The sequence below is a fragment of the Panthera uncia genome, chromosome D2 (assembly GCF_023721935.1).
Source record: "Panthera uncia isolate 11264 chromosome D2, Puncia_PCG_1.0, whole genome shotgun sequence".
Classification (NCBI taxonomy): domain Eukaryota; kingdom Metazoa; phylum Chordata; class Mammalia; order Carnivora; family Felidae; genus Panthera; species Panthera uncia.
In genome coordinates this window covers 51277625-51300024 of record NC_064818.1, presented here as the reverse complement: position 1 = coordinate 51300024, position 22400 = coordinate 51277625, and the positions used below count along the sequence as shown (strand labels likewise).

The following is a 22400-nucleotide window of genomic DNA, read 5'->3' as shown; positions in this document are numbered from 1 at the left end:
CTTTGCACATATGGGATAAATCCCACTTGGTCATGATATAGAATTCCTTTTATAAATTGTTGGATTCAATGTGATGATATTGTGTTGAGGACTTTTGCACCTATGCTCACATGAGTTAGTAGTCTGCAGTTTCTTTTTCTTGTAATGTCTTTGTCTGGTTTTGGTATTAGGGTAATGCTGGCCTCACAGAACGAATTTGAAGTATTCCCTCTGCTCCTATGTGAAAGAGATTATAGAGAACTGGTATAATTTTTTCCTTAAATGTTTGGTAGAATTCATCAGTAAACCCATCTGGGCCTGGCACTCTTCCTGTTTTGGAAGGTTATTAATCATTGATTCAATTTCTTTCATAAATACAGACCTATTCAGATTGTCTATTTCTTCTTGTGTGAGTTTTAGCAGATTGTGTCTTTCAAGAAATTGGTTCATTTCATCTAGGTTATGAAAGCTGTGGACACAGAGTTGTTAATAATCCTTGACTCTCCCTTTCTTCCTTGACTCACATGTTATTTAGAAGTGTGTTGTTTAATCTCCAAATATTTGGGGATTTTCCATCTTAGCTTTCTGTTATTGTTTCTTATTTAATTCCACTGTGGTCTAAGAGCAGACACTGTATGATTTCTATTCTTTCAAATTTGTTAAGGTGTGTTTTATGGCCTAGAATATGGTTGTCTTGTGAATGTCTCGTGAGCTTGAGAAGAATGTATATTCTGCTGTTGTTCAATGAAGTAGTCTATAGATGTCGATTATATCCATGTGACTGATGGTGTCATGGAGTTCAACTATGTCCTTACTGATTTTGTTTGCTGGATCTGTCCATTTCTGATGGAGGGATGCTGAAGTCTCCAACTATAACAGTGGCCGCATACTCATTCATTTCTCCTTGATGTTCTATCAGTTTTTGCTTGACATATTTTGACCCTCTGTTCCCAGGCATATGTATACTATTGATTCTTATGTCTTATGGAGAATTGACACCTTTTATTGTGATGTAATGCCTCTCTTTATTCCTGATAACTTTCTTTGTTCTGAAGTCTGCTCTGTATTAATATAACCACCCACTTTTTTGATTAGTGTTAACATGGTCTTTCTCCATCCATTTAATCTATATGTATCTTTATATTTAAAGTGGGTTTTGTAAATAACATATAGTAGGTCTTGTTTTATCGATCTATTCTGATGATCTCTTTCAATTAATATTTTTAGTCTATTGATGTTTAAAGTGATTATTGATACAGTTGGATTAGTATTTGCCATATTTGTTGTACTTGTTCTTTGTTCCTACTTTTGTGTTCCACTCTTTTTCTGCCTTTTGTGATAGTATTTGCATGATTCCATTTTCTTTCCTTTCTTATCAGTTATGTTTTTTTAAAACTTTTTAGTAGTTGCCCTAGAGTTTCCAATATACATTTATAATTATTCCAAGTCCACTTTCAAATAACACTATTCTTCCTCTTGTACCATTACCGGCATTCATTTCTCTTACATATAAACATATAAGCATACATAATTGAATACACTGTTGTTATCATTCTGAACAAACTCTTATCTATGCAATTAAGAATAAGAAAAATAAAATTTTTTATTTTACCTTCATTTACACTTTCTCTGATGCTTTTCCTTTCTTTATGTAGGTCTGAGTCTCTGACCTAGATCATTTTCTTTATCTCTGAAGAAGTCATTTTAACATTTCTTGCAAGGCAAGTCTACTGGCAACAAATGTCCTCAATTTTTGTTTGTTTGAAAAAGACTTTCTCCTTCACTTTGGAAGGATAATTTCACAGGATATAAAATTTTAGGCTGGTGGGTGTTTTTCAATACTTTATAAATATTTCATTCCATTCTCTTCTCGCTTGCATGATTTACAATGAGAAGTCAGAAGTAATTCTTATTTTTGTTAACTCTAGGTAAGGTGTTTTTCCCTCTGGCTTCTTTCAAGATTCTTTATGTTTAATTTTGTGCAGTTTGAATATGATATGCCTAAGTGTAATATTGGTATTTATCCTGCTTGATGTTCTCTAAGCTTTCTGGATCCATGGTTTAGTGTCTGACATTAGTTTGGGGAAATCCTCAGGCAATACTGCATCAAGTATTGCTTCTATCCCTTTCTCTCTTTTTCTTCTTCTAATATTCCCATTGTGTTTATGTTAGAGCTTCTGTAGTCATCCCACAATTCTTGAATATTCTGTTTAATTTTTTTCAGTATTTCTTTCTCTGTGACTTCCTGTTTTACAAGTTTCTAGTGACATATTCCCAAGCTCAGAGATTCTTTCCTCAGCTGTGTCTACTAATGAGTGCATCAAAGGCATTTTTCATTTCTGTTATGTTGCTTTTGATCTCTAATATTTCTTTTTGTTTCTTAAATTTTCCAGCTCTCTGCTTACATTATCCATCTGTTCTTTTATATTGTCTATGTTATCCATTAAAGCCCTTAGCATATTAATCCTAGTTTTTAAATAGATTATTCATCTGATAATTCCAATATCCTGACATATCTGAAACTGGTTCCAATACTTACTCTAGCTCTTCAAACTGTGCTTTTTGCCTTTTAGTCTTCCATGCGCACTTTTTCTTGATAGCTGGACATGATGTACTGGGTGAAAGGAACTGTAATAAATAGGACTTAAGTAATATGGTTGTAAGGTGTGAGGGGAGAGGAAGTGTTCTATAGTTATGATAAAGGTGACAGGTTTGCTTTTAAAAAATTTTTAAGTGTAGTTGACTGGGTCGCAGTCTTTAAGTAAGCTTTGCCCCTTAGCTGTAAACTTTGCAAGTGCTTCTCATTTCTACCCCTTAGGTGGGACAGGATGGCTAGAGCAGGCTGGAGTTGTGTATTTCCCTTCCCCCAATTTGGTTAGGCTCTGATAAAACCCCAATAGTTCAGGCACTGGTACATAGTTTCTTTTGAGGTTAGGTCTGAAGAAGAATAGAATACTTAAGGAACAGAATGGTCTGGTCTATTTCAAAATGGATCCTTTTTCCTCCCCCTGCTGAAAGCACAAGAAGATTATTCTTCGGTCCTCAGTGGGAGAACTTGGTAGAGCTCCAGGAGGTACAACTCACAAAAGTGTGAGCCCCACTATGATTGGGTCCCCCTGGAGTTTTAACTCCGTGACTTGTCCACATTGAACCTCCAGCAATTTGTCAATTACAGTTCAGGTTTCCTAACCCAATACTGGTTCCTAGGGAAGTTTCTGCTCCGTTAAACTGTGGTTCTCTGTATTTTCCTATCTGTCTTTCTCCAATCAAATTGTTGGAGAAAAATTGTTGTTTTTTTAATCAAAAACAATTTACCACTGTCACTTTAACCATAATTCTAAAAATACTCTGCTACAGTCAACCACAGGTTTTAAAAAGGCAAATTAGATAAAGAATCAGAAGCATACTCCTTCCAGGCATTTACAGTTGACATCACCGCCAGGCCTCTTTAGAGTGGCAGGATGGAAAAACTCCCTAGAGCAAAAGTTAAAGAGCTCTGATGCCAGAGAAAAAGAACAAGGCCATTTCTCTACTATACAGATTAAAAAGGTAATGGTATTCCCATTTTCCCCCTCCATTCTGATGCAAATCTTTTCAGGCAGAAGTCTTAAAGTAGCTCTCAGTGTGGGTCCAGGTTAATTTCAAACAGCTGAGGTACTGCTTGAGGGCAGGAACTACTTACTTAACCTCTTTTGTATCACTCACAGATTTAGCAAAATGAAAGGCATGCTAACAAGAAAGTTTATGTAATATTTCATAAAGTAAGGAAATATGGTAAAAATCAAACACTTTGTGTGTGCATCTGTACTTTTTGGAGGGGAAACATGGGATGTGGGTAAAAGAGTTCTTAGGTGCTTATTTCCATAATCATTAGGCAACTAAATAGGAATATATTTGCTAGGGTCACTGGACTGAAAAGAATTAGGCTAAGAGGTTAACTAAGCAATTCATGCTAATGTCTGTAATCAAGACTGTACACTTTAATCAGCTCTGTGAAAGAGGCAACAGACTGACTATTCCCTAGGAATGGAAATTTCCCCTATCTCACCGAATAATTCACTTGATTATTGATTTAATAATTTTCACTATTGAATTGCTTCCTCATATCAGAGTTTAAGTCAGAGTCCTCTTGAAACAGGCAAAAGGTAGAAATGACAACAGCTCTTATTCTCATACCATAAAACAGAAAAGGTTTCCTGAGTTCCATGTGAAAATAAAAAACAAACAACAAAAAAACAAGGATGCTCTACATTTGTGGAGCTGCAATTGATTTCCTGATTTCCAAGAAAATCCAAGGAGTATCCAAGGAGTTGTAGTTTCAACTAAATACCTGTAACTTAAGGGACCACTGAAATGATGAACCAGAACTAACATTTCTAAACACTTCCTCCCAACAGGCAGATTTTGAAAGTACAGTTCCAAGATCCCTTAATCCAAAAGCATCATGTTCCAGTATCTTTAGTTATTTGACTTATAACTGACAAGAAAATTTGCTTGAAGATCCCTAGTTATACCAGATGTCAAGGCAGTTCACGTTTTAATGAAAGTACAGAGTCAGCCTGTTAAATTTAATGTTAACAGTTAAGATGCTTACAATTCCAGTCCTTAGTAAATCTCTTGACAGTGTATGAGTAACACATGGACATAAGGACAGAGAGCAAAAATGAAAAAGAAGAAAGATTGTGTAAAATCTAATATAAAAGAAAAGAATTTGTCTCTGGATTAGAAAAATGCACAAAAACTTGTGGACTTTCTTCCCATACTATGGTACTTATCACACCATATTGTCAAGTGTCTTTTTATAGTTTTTTCTCTTATGAGCTTATCGAAGGCAGGGATACATTTTTATATTCTCAGCACCTAATAGAGTACTCAGAGCACAGATGATGTACAACGAATGGCACCGTGCTAAATATCCCCTTTAAACTTCATAATAATTGTATGAGGTAGGTAACACCTTACTACTCAAATTTTACAGAAAAAAAAAAAACCCCAGGAAACATTAAAGAATATGCCCAAAGTCACACAACTGTCTAACTCCAGAGTATATGCCCTTAATTACTGTACTATACTATCTGCATAAATGAATGCCTGTTTTGTCCAGTTTCTGTTCAGTTTTAGTAACTAATTTTATCTACTCACTCAGACATCATCTGCATTTGTGCCTTATGTATCAGGATGACTATATGAGCTCAAAATCACCAGAAAAACATAAGATTTGGGGACCAGCCAGATAATTTTAGGAGTGACGAGTCATTTCTAGACTTCACATTTTCAAAGTGTGGTTACAGTTAACATTAGTTATTTCTAAATACAAGAATACTGAATTTTTTTAATGTAAATGACTGTACTATAATTTTAGGAGACAAGCTGGGTAATTTATTTTTTTGATTTAATTTTTTTAAATTTACATCCAAGTTAGTTAGCATATATGGATAATTTAAAATACAGCAAGAGTCAAAACATAAGAACTCTTTAATAAGAAACTTAGAAAGGGCTATGAGGTTAAACTAGCCAGCCTATTTTTTCTTAATTTTTTTTAATGTTTATTTATTTTTGAGAGAGACAGATAGAATGCGAGTGGGTTGGGGCAGAGAGAGAGGGAGGCACAGAATTCAAAGCAGGCTCCAGAGCCTGACAGGGTGCTGGAACTCATGAGCTGTGAGATCATGACCTGAGCCGAAGTCGGCAGCTCAACAGACTGAGCCACCCAGGTGTCCCAGCCAGCCTATTTTAAAGAGAAGAGGGGTGCCTGGGTGGCTCAGTTGGTTAAGTGTCTGACTTTAGCTCAGGTCATGATCTCACAGTTCGTGAGTTTGAGTCCCACATGGGGCTCTGTGCTGACAGCTCAGAGCCTGAAGCCTGCTTGGATTCTGTGTTTCCCCCACCCCCCCTCTCCTGCTAGCACTATCTTTCAAAAATAAATAAATATTTTTAAAAATAATAATAAATAAATAAAGAGATCAGGGTCGCCTGGATGCCTCAGTCAGTTAAATGTCCAACTTCTGCTCAGGTCACGATCTCACAGTTCATGTGTCAGGGTGTCTGTGCTGACAGTCCAGAGCCTGGAGCCTGCTTCAGATTCTGTGTGTGTGTCTCTCTCTCTGTCTCTCTGCCCTTCCCCCACTCACATGCTGTCTCTCTCTAAGAAATAAACATGAAAAAATTAAAACAATAAATAAACAAAGATAAGAGACCAGGAAATAGTTTGTATTAGTTTAATAAACTATTCAATGAAAAAGTTTATATTACTAGACTATGCCAGTATCTCATGTATATGACCCCAAATCAATAAAATTATAAAATAGTTTATAAAACAAATTAATGAAATTATTTAATCTTCCATTCTGCTTAAAAAAACCATTAATTAGGGGCATCTGGGTGGCTCAGTCAGTTGAGCGTCCGGCTTCGGCTCAGGTCATGATCTCACGGTTTGTGAGTTCGAGCCCCACGTCAGGCTCTGTGCTGACAGCTCAGAGCCTGGAGCCTGTTTCAGATTCTGTGTGTGTGTGTCTCTCTCTCTGCCCCTCCCCCGCTATTGCTCCATCTCTCTCTATCAAAAATAAATAAACATAAAAAAATTAAAAAAAAAACCATTAATTAATCTTTTGGGACATCCTACAGTATTATACAAACAGAAATCTTTCCATTCAGAAAAATGTAGGAATTCAGTAACATGTAACAAGGTTTGTAAATAAAATATTTATTTTTCTTCATATCAGAGCCAACAAAGAGTGTGAAGCCAATTTAACACTTACCTAATTCATCCCACATTTTTAATTTCCAAACACACATGTATATACATTACATACAAAATTAATTATGGAACTGTGAGGTATTAATGGAAATCCAGTTAGGCTGATTCAGCAATACTGTAAAAGTCTTCAAAACATGAACAAAATGTAATACAGCTTTAGGAAATCAATATATTTTTCTCCAATTTAGTGAAGATGTTTAAAATGCCAAAAGGGAACTGACATTTATGTACTTTTTGTTGACAGTGAATATCTCTAATTTTCAATTGTTTGGAATATAATGGAATCAAGTACATAATAAAAATTGTCTTTGATTTTTAAAAGTTTGCTTAGAGTGATGGAAATAAAAACTTTTTGGTCGGGGTTTTACATACCTTAAAAGTAGAAAGTCCATAAAGTCTTGTGGTATGAACAGTCTCTTGAGAAATGTTTGTGATGTTAGTTATAAAGTCCTCCAGGTACCTGCAAGCTTGTTCCAGGTGTGTTGTGTTGATGATGATCTGCACCAGCTGGAAAATACAAAATATGTCTGGTGAGATGCAGGTTACATGTACACAAAATCATTTGGTTTTTTATTTTTATTTTTACTATTTTTTTTTCATTTGGTTTTTTAAAATGGATTGTTACTTCCAGCAATTGTGCCATTTTTGTACAATTATAGCTTTATAGGATACAAGGGATTATCTGATTTCAAAAGCCTGCTGCAAATACTATGAATGCTATCACTTAAAAAAAAATAATCAAGAGTCTGCCAATTGATTTAAAATAACTCTTAAAGTACTTTTCCAAATTTTATACATTTACCAAGTAAAAAATGAGTATTTTCACTTTTCATGTAAAGTCTGGCAATCATAAATCTACATGTATTTTCTAACATCATCAACCATCTACCATATTCTCCATGTATACCTTTTCCCCTCACATGGTTTGAATTTACACTGACAAAACAAATCTACTTCTACTAATAAATTTAAAATAGAAAGCCAGTTTTACAGGATGATGTTTAGCAATACTTCATAAAACTTTTTGCATATAACGAAACATTTAGCTATTAGTATTTTTTTTTTAACTTACCTCTGTCAAACCTATATGAGGTTTTCTAATAAGGTTCAGTAAACAGCTACTCAAAGTTCTGGTCAGCAGCAAATTTGTAGATTTTCTAAGCATATCATCTATTTCTGTTGAGCTAAAAATAAAGACTGATTATTATTTAGCTTTTCACAAAGGTATGGTTAGCTTCCTAAATAATTTAACGCAGTTTACTAAAATAATTTCCTCCACCTCATTCTTTTGTATCTTTAAATAAGTTACTCATATTTATTAAATCCCAAAATTAAATTCTGTCACAAAAGGGACATTTTTTTTTTAATTTTTTTTTTTCAACATTTTTTATTTATTTTTGGGACAGAGAGAGACAGAGCATGAACGGGGGAAGGTCAGAGAGAGAGGGAGACACAGAATCGGAAACAGGCTCCAGGCTCCGAGCCATCAGCCCAGAGCCTGACGCGGGGCTCGAACTCACGGACCGCGAGATCGTGACCTGGCTGAAGTCGGACGCTTAACCGACTGTGCCACCCAGGCGCCCCTAAAGGGACATTTTCAATAAAATAGAATGTTCATTTATGGCATAATTTATTTTTTTAAATGTTTTATTTATTTTTGAGGGAGAGAGACACACACACACAGAGTACAAGCGGGGTAGGGTCAGAGAGAGAGGGAGACGAAGAATCCGAAGGAGGCTCCAGGCTCTGAATTGTCAGCACAGAGCCCAACGCGGGGCTTGAACTCATGAACCATGAGATCATACCTGAGCTGAAGTCGGATGCTCAGCCAACTGAGCGATCCAGGTGCCCCATTTATGGCATAATTTAAATGTATTCAGTTAGCCACCACAGTAAAACCATGGGGTACTTAGTCTAAGGAAATAAAATTATTCTTAAATCATGACTCCACTATGGGACACTTTCAAAAACACTTCAAATACAATACAGCTAAAATTATTATTTTTTTAATGTTTTATTTATTTTTGAGAAAAAGAGCACGAGTGGGGGAGGGCAGAAAGGAAGGAGAATAGAGGATCCAAAGTGAAGCAGGCGCTGCGTTGACAGCAATGAGCCCAATGCAGGGCTTGAGCTCACAAACTGTGAGATCATAACCTGAGCTGAAGTTGGACGCTCAACTGACTGAGCTACCCAGGAGCCCCTACCAGTAAAATTATGTTTAAAATGCAAATTGATGTGAGCTCTTTCTAGATATAAGTAATTACTAGATTTAACTTTAATATAATTAAGCTATCCATTTCCATTGAGATTTTTTTTTTACGATTCAAAGAAATAAACGTAATTACATACACTAAGTTTAATTTGGTATAAAGAAAAAAAACCTCTACAATATTCCTTAACATCTTAAAAACTCCTAGGCTAGCACTAACAAGCTTTTTATTTTCTAGGCCTTCAATTTAAGTAAATAATGACTTCTTCACATATATATGGATATATATAGCTTTGTTATCAGAACAGTTAAACTGTCTTTACACCACGTTTTCTCAGTCTTAGCACTATTAACATTTTAGGCAAGATAATTCTTTGGCTGTCCTGGGCTTTGAAGCAGCATCCCTGGCCTCTACCTACTAGATGCAAGTAGCACCCTTTTCCCTAGTTGTGACAGCCCCAAATGTCTCTAGACAGTGCCAAATGTACCCTGGAGGGCAAAATTACCCCAGCTGATAACCACTGCATTAAACATAAGACTAAAATTTTAGCATTTTATTTTATTTTATTAAAACATTACTCCTGAAGCACATTTACTAGTTTATTTTTTAACTGCAAATAGAGCAAGATTTGACAAAATATACGTGCTTCTCACTACTACTCCAATGTTTTTAATGCAGGCACTCTTTTCAATACCTGCTAACCCTAATTCTGGGAGACCTAAAAAGAATATTTCTCTGATTCTTTACAACTAAAATCAAGACTTCCCAGACATACTCCCAGTGGGGCTTCAGGGTTTCTTGGTATCAAAACTCTCAAACAGAAAACACTTTCTAATCTACCAACAGTGTCCTAGAACAATCAATGTACTCACCCTGATAAAAAGAGGTGGTCGCCCACTCCTCTGGTTTCTTTTCTAACACTCTCAAATTATGCTTAAAGATACCCTGAAAAGCATACTTCCCAGATGAAATATCCTGCAATACTTAGGATAGATAATGCCCTTTGTTTCAATTCCCTGAACTTCCTTGAACGCTGAGTCAATGCATACTTTTATCTTGCATAAGTAAAAGTAGAGAAAGAAAACCTATCAGCACCTACGTCCTATTTGTACCAACAAGATTTACCTGACAGTGACCAGTAGTGTCTCCACTACATTTTTATCCCAATTGAGCATTTTTTTTCTTAACTCCTTGTCCTTTGAGCCTATAAGCTGTACTCTTTTGTACTACCTTTAAAAAAAAATTCATGGTAATTAAATCTTAATTATAATAAATCTCCTAAAATTTTTTATAGCTTAACCTCTTCTGCAAACTGAAATTTCTTAAAGATCATATTAGGTCCAGATGTTTCCTCTGCAACTAAATAGTTGAGACTTTGAAGTCTCTTCATGAAGTCATTTCATTCTCCAGTCCTACTTTTATTCAGATATAAAAAGAAAGCCAAACATTTGTACTACAAAGCTCTAAAGCATCTTCTGGTTCTAAAAATCTAACTCCAAAATCTATTTAAACATAACAAAAGAGCTTTAAATCCAGAAAGTGATTTTTCCCATAACTTTTTAATGATAAATAAAAAAACAAAGGAACTCTAATAGCTCAATTTCAGGTCACAGATACAAATTTTTAAAATAAAAATATGTCAGAAAGCCGATAATCTAAATTCAGATTTACATAGTTTTAAAGTAACTATGCTGCATCTGTCTCTGAACTGTTGATTCTCTCATGAGCAAAATGAAAATAGCTGATGTATTTAATAAAGCATAATTTTTAAAAGTGCAAAGATAAGTCTTGTTGAATAAATAACTTATGATCATAGTTCATTAGAATGACTAGATATTGAACTAACAAAAGTAACAAATATTTTATCAAAGATAGAGTCTGGCTAGGGTGCCTCAGTCGTTTAAGCGTCTGACTTCGGCTAGGGTCATGATCTCCTGGTTCATGGGTTCGAGCCCCACATCGGGCTCTATGCTGACAGCTGGCTCAGAGCCTGGAGCCTGTTTTGAATTCTGTGTCTCCTTCTCTCTCTGCCCCTCCCTGTCTCTCTCTCTCTCTCTCTCTCTCTCTCTCTCAAAACTAAATAAATGTAAAAAAAAAAAAAAAAATTAAAAAGATGAGGGAAAAATTGACAATCTTTTCTGCTGTAGCATTAGTCCACAACATTGACTTTCTAGAAGGCTAGGCATTCACATACTGAAAAAGTCAGAACTGAGGTGGCAATTCTAGTTCTAGTCAGTCATGAGGGAGGCTTTAGGAAAAATTATACATAATATATTACAACTAATGACTTTTATCTTTGGTGTTCTAAATGCAATAAAGAATCAAATAACAATTAGATAGCCAATGTCTCTCCTCTATAAATAAAACAAAAGTTAATTCTAAATTTCTCTACTTTCTACAGTCAATAACCAGCATTTAGATTAGATAATAAAAAGTATGTGTTAGGACCATGCAAATTGTATACACTACCAATTTAAAAAAATGTTAAAGTACTCTACATTTAAAGTAAAAGATGAGGGGAACCAGTATTATAGATTCAAGACTACAACTTCAAGAATAATTCTCAAATAGGGGCGCCTGGGTGGCTCAGTCAGTTGGGCGTCTAACTTTGGCTCAGGTCATGATCTCACGGTTCATGAGTTCGAGCCCCACGTGGGGCTCTGTGCTGACAGCTCAGAGCCTGAAGCCTGTTTCAGATTCTGTCTCCCTCTCTCTCTCTGCCCCTCCCCTGCTCGCACTCTGTCTTTCTCTCAAAAATAAATAAACGTTAAAAAAAATTTTTTTAAAAGAATAAGTCTCAAATAGAACATTTGAGCCAAGTTGTAGGATGACTTTTTTTTGCTTATATATATATAATATTTATGTACATAATATATATTAGATATACATATATATACATAATATATATTAGATATACATATATAATATTCATATACATATTAGATATACATATATGATATTTATATCTAATATATATTAGATATACATATATAATATTTATATCTAATATATTATATATACATATATAATACTTATATTATATATACATATGTAATATTTATATTATATATAATATACACGTATATAATATATATATATATACATATTTTTTTAATGTTTATTTCTGAGAGAGAGACAGAGTGCAAGTACAAGCAGGGAATGGGCAGAGAGAGAGGGAGACACAGAAACCGAAGCAGGCTCCAGGCCCTGAGCTGTCAGCACAGAGCCTGATGCAGGGCTTGAACCCACAAACTGCGAGATCATGACCTGAGCTGAAGTCAGCTACTTAACCGACTGAGCCACCCAGGCACTCCTGTAGGATGAGTTTTAAAGACATACTTCTTGTTTCTCCCTTTCACTTGCATATGTTTACCTCGAAAGAACAGATGAATACATGCATCATTGTTTCCAAAGATGACTAACTATAACCAGAAACTGAGAGCTTCACCTACAGGTAATCAAATTATTAACTTCCCTTAACTTATTCATCTAATTATTCACAAGCACAGGTAATATCAGGCTCCTTATGCTCCTCCCTCTTCATCGCCACTGATCCTATTTCAGTCTTTCTTCATCTCTCTTCTTGAACCACTGCCTTCACCAGTTCAACATGACTATTTTTTTTTATCCCCCTCTAACGTATTATCCACATTAAGGTCAGAGTAAACTTTCTAGAATATAACTCTAGTAACGTCATTCCTTACTTAAGAATTCTTCAACAATTCCCTGATGCTTACAAAATAAAATATTAACACTCCAAGTTCCAGTCTCACTTCTAATATTATAGTATCCCATCCTCTCTGAAGTACCTATGTGCCTATCATATGCCAGGCAGTATACCAAGTGCTTTATACACCTGTATTACCTCATTTAATTCTTGCAACCACCCTATGAATTATTTCACTCATTTTAGAGGTGAGGAAACTTGTCCAACATCTTACTACAACTGGTGAGTGTCGCCATCAAGATTAAACTAAGGCCTAAGTCTGAAGCTTATATTCTTAACCACTGCATTATACTGCCTCTATCCAGATCAGAAATTTAAAGTATTAAATAAAGAACAAGACAGGCATAAATTATTGGGGGTTCTCAGACCATTTGAGTTCCGCAATTGAAAACTACCGCAATTGAAAACTACCATCATAATCATTTGTTATTTATCTTCAGTTAATATTCATATATATCCATCAGTTTTCAAATGCTGGATTATATGGTGTGTATTGTGTTGTGCCGTATAAGGAACACAGTATCTTTAGTGAGTTTTATGACTGAGGTTAAAAGCTAATGTCTTTAAAATATACCTTTAGAGACTCTTGTATAAGAGGTGGTAGAGTATTATGAAGCTTAAAGCAGTGGTTCTGAAAGTTCAGAATGCATCAGAATTACCCAGACAACTTGGTAAAACCCAGGGCCCCACCCTCAAAGTTTTTGCTTCAGTAGGTCTAAGGTGGCATTTCTAACAATTTCCCATGTGATGCTAATGCTGCTGGTCCGGGGACTAAGCTTTGACAATCACTGGCTTGTGAGAAACACATAGCACAGCAGATGCCATGCATTAGGTATTTATCTTCCTTTCTTTTCCTTCCCTCTCAAACTCAGATGTTATTCAGGAACAAAAGTTAAGAAACCTTTTAAACCATCTCTATTCACAAGGAAGAAGCAGTGTAAGACCTAAGATCAGAAAACTCTTTTACCCTGGCAGGGCACACATTTCTTCTTCCATTTATTTATGTGCTCCTTAAATCCAAAATCATGGTAGCTTACAATAAGAGACATGTACAATACAATATAATACAATACAATACAATAAAAACAGCTGTCATTGTTCTGTTTCAACTTGGAAAATAAATATTATATCTGAACTGTCTTCATGCCTTTCTTATGACTTAAAATTCAGAAGAATTTCACACTGAAGGTATTTCCTGCTATCCAATATACAAATTAAGAATGGAATTCAGAAAGGGAGACTATAAAGCCAGCATCACCACTCTCTCCTCCAGAGTGTATTCACAATTAGAAGTATGTGAGTGACTATAATGCATGGTCCATCTAGGTAGCTGGAACAAGGTGTGGCATAAAGATTAATGTTCTTCTAATATTAACTGATTATTCCTTATATGCCAGACACTTTCTCTGATATGGGAGTCTTAAGGCCTGCTCCTTCATCCCAGCTCTCAAACTAACTAGCTGGGTCATTCTGGGTGATGTAGCCCCCCTGAGCTTCAGTTTCCTTATCAGCAAAACAGGGATAATATCACATTTCCCATCTCCATAAATGTAGGGTATTGCTTTCATCACACCAGATAAATGACATTCTCTAGTCTAAATTCAAGTTGGCTACAGCTACCAACAGTTGTTGTGGTGCTCTCCATTACTGAGTATGATACCTATTTGCTACAACCTTCTTTACTTCTATGGATTTTGTTTGAATCCTCATTTTAAACCTAATTAAGGAAAAACAAAACTATTGAGAATATCATCTTTTTGACAAGGGAATGACATAAAGGAGGGATATTGTTTAGCTACTGCTACCTTAGCAATAGAAAAACTAAAAAGCATAAGATCTAAACAACTAAAGAAAAAGGGGAAAAAAAGGAATATTGATAAACAAACTTAACAACAAATCCAAGGTATGAGCCTTATTTGGACCATGATTCAAACATACCAACTGTAGCAGCCCACGTGTCCACTGAGTGGACTAAGTGAAATAAGGCTAAGTGAAATAAGTCAGTTGAGAAGGAAAAATACCGTATGATTTCACTCATATGCGTAATTTAAGAAAAAAACAAACCAGCAGAGGGAAAAAAAAAAAAACTGATAGTTCCCAGAGGGGAGGTAAAGGGGGGCGGGGAGGATATGTGAAATAGGCAAAGGGGGTTAAGAGTACACTTATCATGATGAGCACTGAGTGACGTGTAGAATTGTTGAATCACCTATATGGTACACCTGAAACTAATATAACACTGCATGTTACCTATACTGGAATTAAAATTTTTAAACTTAATAAAACGTTTTTTAAAAGAGTAACAGTATCGGGGCGCCTGGGTGGCGCAGTCGGTTAAGCGTCCGACTTCAGCCAGGTCACGATCTCGCGGTCCGTGAGTTCGAGCCCCGCCGTCAGGCTCTGGGCTGATGGCTCGGAGCCTGGAGCCTGTTTCCGATTCTGTGTCTCCCTCTCTCTCTGCCCCTCCCCCGTTCATGCTCTGTCTCTCTCTGTCCCAAAAATAAATAAAAAACGTTGAAAAAAAATTAAAAAAAAAGAGTAACAGTATCAAATTGTTATTCACAAACAAACATACCAACAGTAAAAAGACATCCTGGGGACAATCAAGAAAATAGTGATATGGACTAGGGAATGGAATAGTGTTAACTTTTAAGTATGAAAGCTGAATAATGAAATGTCTTTATTTTGTTTTAGAAAAACATACTGTTTCTAGGGGTAAAGTGTCATTATTTCTGGAATTTGCTTTAAAATACTTCGGCAAAAAAAGTTAGACAATATGGAAAAATGTTTATTATTGCTACAGATGCTGAGAACTCAGGAGTTTCATATCCTATTATCTCTATTTTTATGAGTTTGAAGATCTACATTATAAAAAATAAAAAAATATATAACATCAAATTTATAGCAACTTAACTCCAATGTCGCTAAAATATGCAAGCTTTTCCAATGAGATGATAATCCATTAAAGAATCAAGGCCTGCAAATCAAGTGTTACTATTTCACAAAAATAGCTATGATGAAGACACATTTATTAGTAAACTTACCTCCGGTGTAGTGACTCTGAAAATTTAAGGCTAGCATAAATAAATTCTTTAACTTGAATGTAAATATGAGGCACTGACTGAGACATGGGAAATTTCTTTGGGAAAGATTGCTGTAGAAAGAAAAACAAAGTTGATATTGTTTTTGAAATTTTAGAAAAAGATATTCTAATCACCTGAAAGTGTAAAAATTAAATTGCTTTCACATTTGAATAGGAAATGACTGCATCTCAAAGTCTACTGTTACATTTCTAATCATGTTTGAGATTTTAAAGAAAACTAAAATATTTCTGAGAAAATAGTGGCAATTTACCTGTTTCTTAAATCCTATTATCAGACTTCTAAGAAGCAGAGAAAGTACATATCAATACCACTGTATGTTCTGATGAGAAACATCCTGCAGAAGAGGTCTAGCTGTCTGTTGCTTTGCATTCATAACACAAGAGTCAGGTTGGCCATGTAAGTTATGGGCCATCTTCCTGGCTCAGTATCATCAATTAATTCTAAGACTCCTCTCACTCACGTTCAGTGAAGGCTTGACACCAACAAGGTATCTATTTCATTCCATAATTCCTGTAATACCTTACAGCAGTGCAGCCAATGGTTTACAGGGTACCTTTTGGATAAAGTGCTTTATCAGCTAAATTTTATTAGCAAATTCTCAGTCTCCAAAAGGTAAATTCTCTCCAAGATTTCTACCCAAAGCTCCTATTTACACTTAATGAATTCTAATTTATACTTCCATCTTCACATTTGTTGCAACGTAGTTAACCAGTGAAAGTATTCTCACCAAGGTGACTAGTGACCCCACAGATGTTAAATCCAACAGACTTTGCCAGCTTTCACGTTACCTGATTTATCTGAAATATCTGACACAGTTCCCTCCTGATTCTTAAATGATCTCTCCTTCCTTGGCATCCATGCCCCACATTGATTTTCCTTATTTGTCTACCTTCCCAGTAGCTCTTCCTAGTCTAGCCATCTCTTAATTATTGCTGTGCCTTAGGGTTCTAGCCCACATCTTCTCTCTCTCTTTTTTTTTTGTTTCTTTTGAGAGAGAGCGCACACAGGAAGAGCAGAGAGGGAGAGGAAGAGAATCTCAAGCAGGCTCCACACTGTCAGCACAGAGCCCAATGTGGAGCTCAAACTCAAGACCTGTGAGATCATGACCTAAGCTGAAATCAAAAGTCAGACACTTAACCAACTGAGACACCCACGTGCCCTGCACCACACGTCTTCTCTTCTTACTACACATACTGTCCTTGGATGATGTTGCCTAATATCATGACTTCAATCACCATGCAAGCACCAATATCCCAAATCTGTTACTCGAGGCTAACTCTCCTGAAGTCCAAATCCATATATCTAACTGCCACTTGGACACTTCCATTAGGCTGTGACATTTGGGACATATTCAGTAGATCCAATAGTGCAATTACCATCCTTTCCTTCTAAATCTGCTCCTCTGGTATTTCCTATCTTAGTAAATGCTACTACTCTTTAAGGCAGAAACTTGGCTATCATACCTGACCCCTCTATCTTCATCATCCCTCATATGCAAATAACTACCAACTTCTGTTGGTCCCCACTCCTAAACATATCTTAAATCAAATTCCATGGCCATAACTCCCACTCAGGTCACCAATCTCTCTTACCAAGATAACAGCAACAATTCCCTAGCTGGCCTCCCAGCCGCTAGTCTTACTCTTATCTAATCCATTTGCCACACATTGGCCAAAGAGATCTTTCTAAAGCACAAATCAGATTATGTTTTTAGTGGTTAAAACCTTGTTGTGACTTCTCAATAGCCCTCAAGATAAAGGCTGAACTCTCTAACACTGTTTATAAGCTCTAGAATAGTCTGGTCCTTTCCATTTCTTAATCGTCATTTCTTGATCTTCATCTCTTGTACTTTATCAACCTTGCATTTTATACTACAGAAATAAAGCCTTTCTGCATGCTGCTTCCTCTATCTTAAGGAGTGCCAAATTCTGTGAATTGTAATTTCATGTTTATCCCTCACTTGACTGTAAGCTCTTTGACAGCAGAGACTGAAAAACTACCAAATAGCACAATGTCTAGTAGATGAATGATCAACATCTGAATGAACGAAGTATTCTTAGGTACCTCTAGTAGAAGGAAACTTACAACTGGCTGCTGGTGAAACAGTCATATACAGCAGTGTCTCTCCAAAACTGGTAGGTTCAATCTTTCCAAATTTAGAGACTCAATCGGGAGTACTACAAAAACCAACCAAAAAGTTGGTATTCTTTAAAATCACCTGATGATAATGTAAGTGCTAATTCACCTCCAAATTATGCTTTACAGAATAATGAACCCAATACTGTTTAAAAGGCATTTCAGCTTTAAGAACTATTTTAATGACATTAAAGACAGAATATAAATAAGTTCTTCTTTTAGCCAAAGAGTTCTTATCAAATTAGCATAGTTATCTGCAAAAAGACAGATCTTTAAATATATGTTCAGTCTTACTTCTTGCTCACCTATAATATACACTAAAAACACAATTCAAGTTATTTGAGAGGCAGTTTTACATCTTTTCTAATAGTTTTAAATGAAAATTATACTCAAATTAGGAAAAAATTGAATATATAAACACACAACCAAGAGAATGTTACTAAATAATTTTATGAGTTTTTTCAGTTTGCAGATTTAAATCTTCCAAGTGGTTTTTATTTTAACATTAGTTCTTCTTTTCAATAAGTAACACATGAACCAATGAATATAACTCGTAATGAGCTTAATCCTAAGAGATACTGCATGTTTTGGAAGCACCCGACAAGCAAAGTCAAACTTCCTTTTAACTATAAACCTATTTAGAATGACTTAGTGTAATTAGAAAGGACATTAGAGATTATTTAGTTCGACATGGACAGATGTGGCACAAATGCCTAAATACGGTAAGACATCTGCCCACAAGCTATAGGCAGAGCTGGCATGTGAACCTGGACCAAATCCAATGTTCTTTATATAGATGCTACACCCTGAACAAACTTATTACCAGTAACTAAAACAAAATAAAACCAAGCCACAACATGCAGAATATTCTGGTCTTTTGTGTTCATTAAAATACAACTATTATGTATATGCAGTGGCAGTCTTGGCTATAATCTAAAAGCTATGCATTTAATTACTTGGTCCTATATTTAGTGACTATTATACATAACATGTCTAGTTTATTTATTTATTTTTTTTAATTTTTTTTTTTTAACGTTTATTTTTGAGACAGAGAGAGGCAGAGCATGAATGGGGGAGGGGCTGAGAGAGAGGGAGACACAGAATCGGAAGCAGGCTCCAGGCTCCGAGCCATCAGCCCAGAGCCCGACGCGGGGCTTGAACTCACGGACCGTGAGATCATGACCTGAGCCGAAGTCAAGTCGGACGCTTAACCGACTGAGCCACCCAGGCGCCCCACAACATGTCTAGTTTATACATACATAAAAAATAACAAAAATTTGGTCATAGTTCACACATTCACTGAGAATTCACTCTTGTTCACTGTGAAGAAATAAAAACATAGAAAAGGACTAAATTATAAAGAGTTAGAAAATAACAAAGAAAAGTAAAGAGAAAAAAAAAACAAGAATAAAAGTGACAATAACAGGAAAGATGATGCTGTTTTCCTGGGAGATCAGATTCTACCCAGAGATACTAGATAGGTTCAAGTGTGTGCTGATGTGTATGGATGATCACACATATGCAATCATGTGTATTCCCACAATACTCTATGTGCTGGTCTCTTTCCTTTCTCTATCCTGTCTTTTGTTAACATATCTTGACTCTAAAAATACATATTCCCATTTCAGGAAAAAAATCTACAGGTGGCAACTGCCTTCATACAACCCTATTTAACCAAGATAAACTTTTTGCAGAAGTGTATTTCTAGAAAAGAAAACATAAAATAAGATCTTCCACAATGATGAACACTTCAGATCAATTCTCCTCTCTTTCCCTAGAATATTCTTATTCCTATAATCTACTTGACATTTACTTCATCTAATTTGGAATCTATATAATGTTACTAATACCTGTCCTGGGAATTCACCTAACATTTGGGACAACTGCTCCTAGTATCCCCAGAAAAATCCCTTCTTAACTTCACAAAAACAGTAGTAGTAGTAGTAGTAGTAGAATACAAGTAGTAACATAATCTTTAACAGTCAACAGAACATAACTGAGTTTCTCAGATAACACAATAACAACAAAAGCCTCAAAAGAAGCCACTCTCACAATGTCAGGTTAATATTATATAGCAATAGCTATTCATGAATTTGTTTCAGAGAATTCTTAAATTAAAAACTAGCTTATACCTTTTCAAGGTCTGGATCTTGAAAGGGAAATTTACTGATGACTACTTTATATTCTTCTTCATTAACAATAGGGATGGGGCTATAATTATCTTCTTCAAAAATGTCCCTGTTGAGAAAGAAGAGAGACTTGAAAATATAATATTGAAAAGGTATCACTGAAGTGATATAGAACAATACTTTTTTTATAAACCAATTATTACAAAAGCATTTTCGTTAGTCAGTTAAAAGTTGAAATAGGAAAACACTGCCTACTCATCCAGAATTCTAAAATTCAATACCAAATAAATCTTGTCCCTCAAAATTCATATGCAGTCTCTTCCTTCCACTTGTTTTACATCCTCTCAGCACCTCAGTTTTAGTTTTTTACTCAAGAACAATTCTTAAGATGCACAGTCTGAACAAACTCATTATCTACAACTAAAACAAAGCCATAAGATGAGTATTACAGTTGTATTTCTTGATAGGGACAATTCTCAAATTGTAAGTCTTTTCTCTCTCTCTCTTCTCAATTAGATCATTAAGTGCCCCGAAGATGTAAACAGTGCCTTCGATTTAGTCTTTTCAAAATGCTGTATTTACAAAAGGACCTTTTATATTTAGTAAGGCAATACAATTACTACTCACGCAATATCCCTATGCTCTCCATGTGCTCACACAGCCCCCACACAAACAGGCAGAGACATATCACTAGTTTTGGCCACTGGGTTGAGAGTGGAAGTGACAGGTGTTGCTTCAGGTCCAAAGCATTTATGAGCTAACTGTGTGACTCTCTTTCCCATGGTAATAGGGAATACTACATGTCAAGAATGTGTAAACACAAATGCAAACAGCCTGGATCTAGGACTACTAGACCCAGTAGGGACTTCTGGGTGAGAAATAAAATGTCTGTACCCACCCGCTGAGATAGCGGGCATTTTTGTTACTATAGCATAACCCAGACAGTCCAAATATACCTGCTGTCCAATCGTCAACTTTCTTTTAAATTTTTTTTTTTCAACGTTTTTTATTTATTTTTGGGACAGAGAGAGACAGAGCATGAACGGGGGAGGGGCAGAGAGAGAGGGAGACACAGAATCGGAAACAGGCTCCAGGCTCCGAGCCATCAGCCCAGAGCCTGACGCGGGGCTCGAACTCACGGACCGCGAGATCGTGACCTGGCTGAAGTCGGACGCTTAACCGACTGCGCCACCCAGGCGCCCCTCGTCAACTTTCTTTTAACCAATAATTCAGCTTGACTAATATTTATTGAGCACTTATTGTGTGCCAGGAGCTGGAGTAATTGTGATGAAAATTCCCTAATTCACGAAGATAAAAACAAGATCTTTGTTTTCAACCTAACAGAGGAGATAAAGACATGGAAACAAATTATGTTTATAATAATGCGTTATACATAATAAAAGGGGTGCAAGTTTCAGAAATAGCACAAAGGAATAAATGATTAAGTTTATCAGAGTAGGTGGGAGATGATCTCATGGAAAGTTTTATAGAGAAGCCATGGGCTCTGTAGGGCCTTCCAAGATGAAAAAAGAAATAATTCCTTTTTTTTTTTTTTTTTGAAAAAAGAAATACTTCTAATGAGATTATGGAAGAACAGCATTTCAGAAAGATGGAACATAACAAGCAAAAGCATAAGGGGTAAAAAAGTATGAGTGTGGGAGTGAGTAAAACCATAGGTAGTGCAGTACTACCAGAGTGTAAAGTACACAAGGGATACGGTGTACATGAGGCCGGGCAGGGGGACAAACGGAGTCATCCAGATTTTATCCTGTAGGCACTGGAGTACCATTAACAAGTTTTAGGCAGAGAAATGTGGTATGTCCATTATGTGGAGGATAAATTGGGAGGACAATAATGAACACAGAGGCCAGTGAGAAAGACTGAAGAATAATCTGGATTAAAGGTGATGAGGATCTGAATTAAAGCTGTCCTAGTGGGGACAGAAAGGAGGTGGCAAAAAGAAGAGGTTTAAGAAATAAAATATATACATAGGATTTAAAAACTAAATGAAAATTATGAGGGGAGGTATATTCTGGATGAATCTGTAATTTCCAAACAGGGCAAATGGACAAATGATGTATATGGCACCTCATTAGAGACATTTGCTGAAGTATGGAATACAAGAGAAGGATATGATTTCGACTGGATGACTGATATCTCATTGATAAATGGGGTCTGGAGCCTTGATGAGATTGGAAATAAAGGCACAAGTTTGTAAATCCTGATGGTGCACAAAATAGTTACAATAAAACTCTGTTCGGGGTGGGGGAGGAATAAGACTCTGTTTGGCTAGAGGCGCCTGGTGGCTTAGTCAGTGAAGCATCTGACTCTTGATTTCGGCTTGGGTCATGTTCTCATAAT

The 22400-nt window shown here is 35.9% G+C and overlaps 1 protein-coding gene across 9 annotated transcripts in view; it reads right to left on the bottom strand.

The window, feature by feature from the left end:
• Nucleotides 1–22400, bottom strand: part of EXOC6 (exocyst complex component 6) — a 302754-nt gene that overhangs the window by 93824 nt on the left and 186530 nt on the right. For 7 of the 9 annotated variants that reach the window (XM_049646393.1, XM_049646388.1, XM_049646391.1 and 4 more), the window contains 4 exons: nt 20043–20148; nt 15715–15824; nt 7809–7920; nt 7109–7243 (listed from right to left, as the gene is read on the bottom strand). In XM_049646393.1, coding sequence (XP_049502350.1) covers nt 7109–7243; nt 7809–7920; nt 15715–15824; nt 20043–20148 — 463 coding nt within the window. Of the gene's footprint in view, nt 1–2518; nt 2608–7108; nt 7244–7808; nt 7921–15714; nt 15825–20042; nt 20149–22400 lie in introns of all 9 variants that reach the window. The other 2 variants (XR_007460940.1, XM_049646390.1) reach the window with 1 other exon arrangement.